Genomic DNA, 8,100 nt, shown 5'->3' on the forward strand with positions numbered 1-8,100 from the left:
GTGCTGGCTAATAGCAGGAAAGAGAACATCTGGTGAAGACTGAAATGTTCAGAGCCATTTGGTTCAGTCTTCACAAAAGTTAATTTTAACCATATTCTTAAATGAAATTAATTTTATAGCAGAAACAGGAGTACAAGTGGACAGAGGGGGAAGTTATATTAAGACAGAATACCCCGGTGTGGGCAGGTTTGAAATTCACCTTGGGGTGTTTAAGCACCTCTGTGAACCACAAGATCTCTAACTGCATAGGTGGATGTGCTGTGTCCCCAGGGAACCAAGGAGGACAAATACTCATTTCTCAAGCACAGGCAAAATTTCAATGTTTATTTTATCATATTGACATTAATATAAAAAAGTGAAAATTTCAGATTCTAGAACATATACCACATGAGATTCTAGCAATTTTAAGATATGCAAGATCAAATTTAACAACTTGTTTTACTTTCATAGTTTTCAGCATTTGAAAAGCTATTTCTAAGCATCTGCTTAAAAAATAAGTGCAAATAAGTAGTGCTATTGCAGAAGAGTTTTACGAAATATTTCTATGTTTATAAGAACTTTTTAATCAATATAGTCTGTATTATTTTCTAATTTCCTACAACAATTGCATTATTTCATGGGCATTTATTTTTGCTAAAGGTATTTATTCATTCTAAAGATATTTATTCAGCCAGTCGATCATATCCTTTCTTCCTTCCTCAATATAAGGTTTATCTTGAGGACTGATGTCTTCTCTTTTACGATGTACAAACCCATGCGTCTGCCCAGGGTAAATTTTAACTTCATAGTGAACTTTACAGTTTTGTTTTAGCTTCTGCTCCAGTTGGGTGACCTGTAACACAGAGAGTTCCATGTTGGCTGAATACAGAGTTAATGTGTTATGTATTTACAGTCCTCAAGTTGCCCTGATTTTTACTTCTCTGGGAGACAGACACAGTGTGTCCTTGTCATCATTTTCTCCACTAATTTTATACCCAAATGCACTTCTGTTACGACACTTTCTTTATTTAACTAGGCTTTTTTTTCTCCAGTAAAATAACAGCATGTATAAAACTGCAAAAAAAGGTGTGTGGGCTACGGTGATGGTACCTGTAAAGGTAAAAAAACCCACCTATTGCACAGTGTCATGAGAAGGTTAGCATGTAGACATAGCTGTACAAATTACTGTTGTTGGACCTCACAGAAAACATATGGGGCAAGATTTTGAATCAATTTGAAATTGGGGGAGTAGAGACACAGATATAAAATTAGCAGTTCAAAGCTACTGATGCTTTTGGCAGGAAAATAAAAGCCAACACCACCCAGTGACAGCATGTCTTCCTCTTTGGTCCCCTTGGTAGATGCTCCCCAAGAGCTGTTGACAAGTGTGGCAGAAAGAAGCAGCTCTGGAGGACCTGGGGAAGGAAAAGGATAGCCACGGAATTTTTTCATTATCCTACAACTAATGTTTCCACCGTAACAGGTGGGGAGTTTCTGCTGATTTTTTGTACCATCAGCATGATTAAAGAGGGCATCCTATCTTAAACTTGACAGAAGTCTTCCTTTGACTGCCATTATGGATTCTTGTCCCTTTCCTCCTAGGAATTCCCTTCTTTAAACCATCCATATTTTGCAACAGAAATGGAAACATTTTTTGGTGTCACTGTAAAACTTTTTGGTTTGGGGATACGCAACATAACTTTGTGCAGAATTACTGTAAGAGTTAGTGAAACAGGAAGAAAAGTAATTTTCTAGTTTCTCTTAATTAAATACCAAATTACAGAACAAGCACAAAAAACAAAAAACCCTAAATATCACTGACAGGAAACCCACCTGCTCCAAAGGTATGAACTCATCCTTTTCAGCAAAAATGAAAAAGGTGGGATGAAGCAAACTGCATTTGTCCTCCATGAACTTGATCACTCCTAGGGAAGTGAGAGGCATATAAAATAAGCCATGCTACTTTAAGTGGTTAAGTTACTACTAAAGCTATACAATCAAAATAAAAGACATTATGATCACATAGACCTCATCATCTTGTAATAAAATCAAACACATTTTACTTAAAAGTCCCTTTTGTTATGAAAATTTCCTGTATTCTGGGATGTCATTAGAGATAGAAAGACCAGCTCTGTCCAAAAAACGTCACGGAAGGTTATATTTTTGCCCTATTTTCTTTACTCTTTGGGCATGTGCTTTCAACCACTGTCAGAGAAGGGGTTCTGTGAAAGGCGGACACTTCAGAGCTTCTAGCCTCCAGCCTGGTATAGCCATTTTTCAGATAATTCTAAATATTTATCATTCCAGATACATGGCTAGGATTCGGTGTACTTATATTTATACTGATACAAATTCCTAATAGATTTATACTGTAATTTTGACTATTCAAATTATTTAAATTTAAATATCAGTAAACGTACCTAGCTACCACCCTGGCCACTCTTCATAATTGGAATTTTTAGAAGAGAAAATAAAAAATTAACGGGTAGCATTGATGAATTGACCTAACCGATAAGCAAGTCATGCAGCAATACTGTCCCCATAAAATTTCTGGGAAAATATTTTCAACTCCCTTTCACCTCAAATGATTATAAATTGCTCTGTGTAATATAGAAGTACAGAGCCTTATAGCAAACATATTAAAACTCACATAAATGCATTAAGAATTGGAAAGGAGGAGTACAAAATTTAAAACAGAGAGTTAAAAAAAAAGCAGTTCATATTAGTAAGGAGGGATCCCTGTCAGCAGTAACATTGAAGAATAAGGGGTTCATGTTTCATGTTATGCAGCCTATGCAGACCCCAGCCCAGAAGACTGATTGGCAAAAGGCTCAGCACTAAGAGCAGGATCGCAGAAAGATCGTAGTGTATCACTAGTGCCATGTTTTTCCTGTTGGCCCAACAGGGGAATGGAGCACAGACGTGTCAGAAAGGTTCTCCAAGCAATGAAAACCAGACAGTGGGCAGCAACCTGTCCTAAGGCTTATGCAGACTGAAGTAAGCAGGACACTGAGGCAAAGATCCACCTCACAGTAACTGCTGGCTCCTAAAAAATATAAATGATACATCCAGAAACCATTTTTTCATCACCAGCCAAGAGGAACCTGAGCCATAGTGGGGCCTTGGCCGTTGGTGTCCTTCGTATGCTACATTGCACAGAAGCAATCCTGGCTGTGCCGTTTGAATACATGCATGTTGCTGGTTATGATTATCACACCGCAAGAACATGAGTGTGTGAAATCGAATTGCTCAAAGATTTTATATAATAGAATCACCTTTTTCCATAAGTTGTCTTACATTTGGTTACAGTAATACTCCTACAGAATAAGTTCCTGCTCCAGTCATGTTTGTTCACAACATGACAGGCTTTTGAAACTTACCGTAGAGGGACACCCCCGTTTTTAAATGAGGATTTTTCAGCATCAGATGTTGTACTGCCGCTCCACCCCAGCAAAACCCAATGACACCAATCTTCTTTGCACCACATTGTTCCTTTAGATACTTCAGGACGACATCAACTTCTCTGAGAAGTGGAAATGAAAGTAAATTGAGGCTCTGGGTCCGTTTCCCTGTCCTCCAAGGTAGCTGCTGCTCAGAGACTGGCTGGGCATCAGTCTGCCATGGGAGGTGGTTAGTGCCTGTATTTTCTTCACGCGTGTTTTTTCTCTTTCCTTCACTTATTAAGCTGTCTTTATCTCAACCCACAAGTTTTCTTGCTTTTGTTCCTCCTGTTCTCTCCCCTGTCCCCCTCAAGGACAGTGGGTAAACAGATGTATGTTTGCTTGGCTGCTGTCAACCCACAACAATATACTGTTATTCATTTTTAAGATATAAGGGAAACTCCAGGGAGAAGACCAGTCTTCCTTGATCATTAGGAAATGATCCCTAGCTGAAACCCATGGAAGTTGTGCCTGCCTGCAAAGAACTGCAGGAGCTGAATCAAACTGAAGTGGAAGGAGTGAGCTCTATCTTTTAGCCTTTGACATTTTTTAATTTTGAGTCATTAATCTTACTTCTACTGTCTGCACAGGTAGCTTTTATTCTTGTTCAAAATTCTACTTTTCTCAAAAGGACACCCCTCACATAAGCATGAGCTTGACTAATGAACAGTGTGAAATTTCTGTTTCTGGACATCCAGCTGCATTTGACCCACTAATAACTTAGCAGCTAATTCTACATCTTTACTGAGGAAAAACTCCTACTAAAGAAGGAAGCCCGCTCGCTGGGCAAGGAAGAACAGTTGTACCTGCCTATTTTTCCAGCTTCTCGAGTTTTCAGCCAGTCATTGAAAGTTGCCCAGTCATTAGAAAGTTTCCAAGCTTCTTGTCCCACAAAAAAATCTGGGCAGATGGCTCTGCAAGAAAAATGAAAACATTTTATGCCCATTAAATAATACTGAGAAAGGATTAAATGGAAGCCTGTGTGTACTATACAATAAATAAATTTTGTTGAATACACAGAATTTAATCTATGTCAAAGAAACCCTCTAATCTATGACAAGAAACCCTCACTGTTTTTGCTGCAGCTGATAAGAAAGCTTAGTAAAACTTTCAGATATATTTTACCCTGTTAAAACCCATTAATTATTTTGACAAATTGTTAACTAAAATTGAAAGTTGTTAGCATATTCCTAGCTAATTTTTTAAAAATCCCTACAGTTTTCAGGGTACATACATTTGGGCAAGAAGGGATGCTAGCCCTGTCATACAGCAAAGAGGATACCCAATATGCTTTTCTTATATTTGAAAACTTGTTTCTTTCCTTGGCACAAGGCACTTTAGGTACAGGGTACCTTTATGAAATGACTTTCAGGAATTTTTATCATAACAGTGAAGCTGCACAGATGCTATGTTGGGAGGGAGCAGGCAGCCTTGGGACAGAGGCGCTCCTGTAACTCAGTGAAAGATAAAGAATAAGATTTTTCTCCATTTCCCTTCTCCTCTTTTGTGTTTGCCTACTGCCCCTGTATGTCAGTACTACTCAACTATGTTAGACCCCTGACACTGTTTTAACTAACAGGAAACTTTAGACAAACCTGTAAATTAGGTTTATTAAATTATTCCTGTTTGTGTGGTTTATATAAAAAAATAAAATAATTCAATGAACTTTCTTATTAAAAAGACACTTTGAAAACTATATTAATACTTACATGTACCCATTAGTTGTTAGCATATCCGTGATGTATCTGGTGTTTGGGAGTTGCCATCCAAATATATCATGAATCACAATCACAGCTTTGTCTGTACTGGCAGGTGGTTTGCAAACATACGCCTTGATATGTTCAACTTGCACCTCCTGCCCGCGGCCTCCATAGTCAAAACGGTCTCCGATATCACATGGGCAGGGCCTCGATTCATTAGCCATCTGTGATACTAATGAATAAAAAATATTCAATTTTGAATACCACAACATATGCCGAAAAAATCCAAATGCAGCAGTATCACAGACTTAAGAGTTTTTTAATCCTTACAGTAATGTTGTGAACATACCAATTACTGTTAGATGTAAATGCAACATTAGTCAATAAGCCCATTGGGTTGTTTTTTATTAATTATAATCTTGTTAGAGCAACTTGCGTTAAGAACACTTCAGTGGGAACCTGGTACGTAACTAGGACTTCTATACCCTGCAGGAAGCAATACAATAAAATAAAGTTATGACCAAACAGTCAGGTAACCATCACAAATTATTTAAATAGTGGTGAAGCCAGTTCTTTCACTCTTCATCATGTGTATGTCCTTGTCAGGAATGTATAACTTTCTTTAGTATAAACTGGAAAGGCTTAATGCAGGACTTAACATTTTGAAGGAAAGAAAAACACAGCAAAAACACAGCTACCATGTAGAAACGTAGAATTACATTGGATTAAATGTGATATTTTCCTCCAGAGATTTAAAATATTCCATAGATGACTTTTTCAGTGCCAAAAAATCCTTTTTCTAAATTAGTTTTAGCCTCAGGTGTTGGAGACTTTTGAAAGCAGATACTTAAGGAAGGTGTCAAGAAAAAGATAGCAGGGAAAGCCAGAGTATAAAATTATGGGGTTTTAATATTAAATAAGGAATGCATTCCAACTCCAAGAAAGGAGAAAAGAAAACAGAACATAAGGAAAAATTCCAGAACTTGAGCCAAATGTTTTATCAAGAAGGTAACGGTAGGGCATGGTTAATGTTTTACAAATTATTGCTTAAATTAAAGTAAACTATTCACAAAGGTTAAAAAATGCCAGCAGAATCTAACACAGATTTATGTAGCTCCTCGGTCTCAAGAAAATGACTTTATGCCATTGACCTTAGGTTAACCCTCGGGGTGAATGGATTTCATATTGCTGCAAAATGACCAAAATAACCTAACTAGATACACACAGAGCACCTCCAAATTATTAAGGAACATGAAAAGGATTTAGATGAAGCTTTACCTAAACTCTCTACAGACAAATTGTGTGTGTTGATAACTAATTTTCCATTCACAATTTCCTTTCGATTAGGCAAAAATCAGAAAATATAACAAAACCAGCAACTGAATAGTAAAGAAACACATATTTCAGAACCACAAAAACAATGCCCTTAACAGTCAGTATATCCTTAAAGCTTTAATTGCAACCATTACACATCATCTGACAAAATGTAAAGGAGCACATTAAATATGATGTATTTCAAGATGCAGGCAGAGCAGCTGAGGAAAAGAGCTCTAGGCACAAGCCTGTGAGGGGATGTGTTGGCTTGTGTGGTTTATAAGCCATATAGACTTGTAAGCTCTGTAGCGTAGTCAAAACATTTTGGTGTTTCTTCATTTGCCTTCATAAACACTACATGCAAATAGTATCTTATTCCACTTCTGAGATGCTATTGAAACACTGGTTAAAAATTAATCCTTCTCCCTTATATTCAACAAAGCTATTCTTATAGGAAGATCTATTCTTATAGGAAGACCCGCAGCCTTGGTGTTCCACCACCCCAGCCTGCAAGCACTCAAGCATTTGAAGAAGAAACAATAGCTTCAACTTTCAGAAACTCAAATCTACAACCATGAAAATATAAAGATATTGTTCCAGTGCTCTTTCACTTCCAAAAGAGTCTCCCATGTTCTTCTCCTGAGAGGTCTTCCTCACCTCAGGAAGTAAATTAAAAGGTTTCTGAACCATCATCACAGACAATTAGGGTAGAATGTAGCACCCTGATGGAAATTAAATGAGCATGCACTCTTTGAAAACGCACATAGATAAAATGAAAGTCCCCTAAATGTGCTGAGTCAGACCTCAGCACGCACTTGTTTCACATTCCTCAGGAGGAAAAGCTGTGGAAGTTTAAAAAAAAAAGCAAATAAAACACATACCTGTAGCACAGCAAGTGAGCAAGATAGTAGGGGCAAGTTGCAAGGGCTCAGCGTGGATAGCTGCCACTGAATGTAATTTCAAAAGAAAGTGCTAACTCATGAAACGAAAGCAGTGAGCTCAAGGATCAGATTTCTTTAAATAAGAGTTATGAAAGTTCCTGGCTTTATCTTTGCGTATCACAGAGTCATAAAGTTAAAAGTTCACTCTTTTTAAAGCTGTTTATTTTACTGCTACAGTACACAGGCTGTGCTACCATGAGGAATACTGTGACAGCGGAGCACTAAACCTTCTTTTTAACCTACATGAAATGCTATTAAGCATTGGAGGTCTTTCCTTTTCAGTTTAAGAAACATGTTGACTTAGCTAAGCAATTCATTTAGATAAAACATTTTTTTAAAAAAGGCATTCCTTCATCACCTTTAAACTTTGTGTTGACATTATTATTTCTTCAGATTATTTGTCCATTAATAACAGAGAAATCTGAAGTCATCTGTGGGGTGAGTTAGTGAAGTAGAGACATGGTTTTAAAGCTCTGTACAAGATAGAGTATATATAGTGTAGGAAAAATATATTCTCTTTCAATATGAAAATAAAAATGTGTAAAAACATAACAATTTTGTAGATTGCAGTACCTATTATCATAAGAAACATTTGAAATATTTGTACATTTCTATCACGTAACAGGACATTTTATACACTTCTTTTCCATTTGGATTAAAGTGACTGCCTGATCATTGTATCCCTCCTATTTTTATTGGATTATTAGGATTATTCTTTAAAGAGCT

At 37.0% G+C, this 8,100-nt stretch overlaps 1 protein-coding gene across 2 annotated transcripts; it reads right to left on the reverse strand.

Annotated features, from left to right (window-relative positions):
• Positions 1-301: 301 nt before the first annotated feature.
• Positions 302-7,465, reverse strand: LOC138718568 (carboxymethylenebutenolidase homolog). Of its 2 annotated transcripts, none has more exons than XM_069853078.1 (6): positions 7,315-7,465; positions 5,129-5,351; positions 4,226-4,333; positions 3,360-3,502; positions 1,813-1,904; positions 302-832 (listed from the first exon to the last, which is right to left on the reverse strand). In XM_069853078.1, exons 2-6 carry the CDS (start codon positions 5,341-5,343, stop codon positions 653-655), a joined length of 738 nt encoding a protein of 245 aa, XP_069709179.1. In that variant the 5' UTR covers positions 5,344-5,351; positions 7,315-7,465; the 3' UTR covers positions 302-652. The 2 variants fall into 2 exon arrangements, with proteins under 2 accessions (XP_069709179.1, XP_069709178.1); XM_069853077.1 differs by having other exon boundaries at positions 5,129-5,343; positions 7,315-7,461.
• Between the last annotated feature and the right edge of the window lie 635 nt (positions 7,466-8,100).

This window comes from Phaenicophaeus curvirostris, chromosome 3 (assembly GCF_032191515.1).
Source record: "Phaenicophaeus curvirostris isolate KB17595 chromosome 3, BPBGC_Pcur_1.0, whole genome shotgun sequence".
NCBI lineage: Eukaryota > Metazoa > Chordata > Aves > Cuculiformes > Cuculidae > Phaenicophaeus > Phaenicophaeus curvirostris.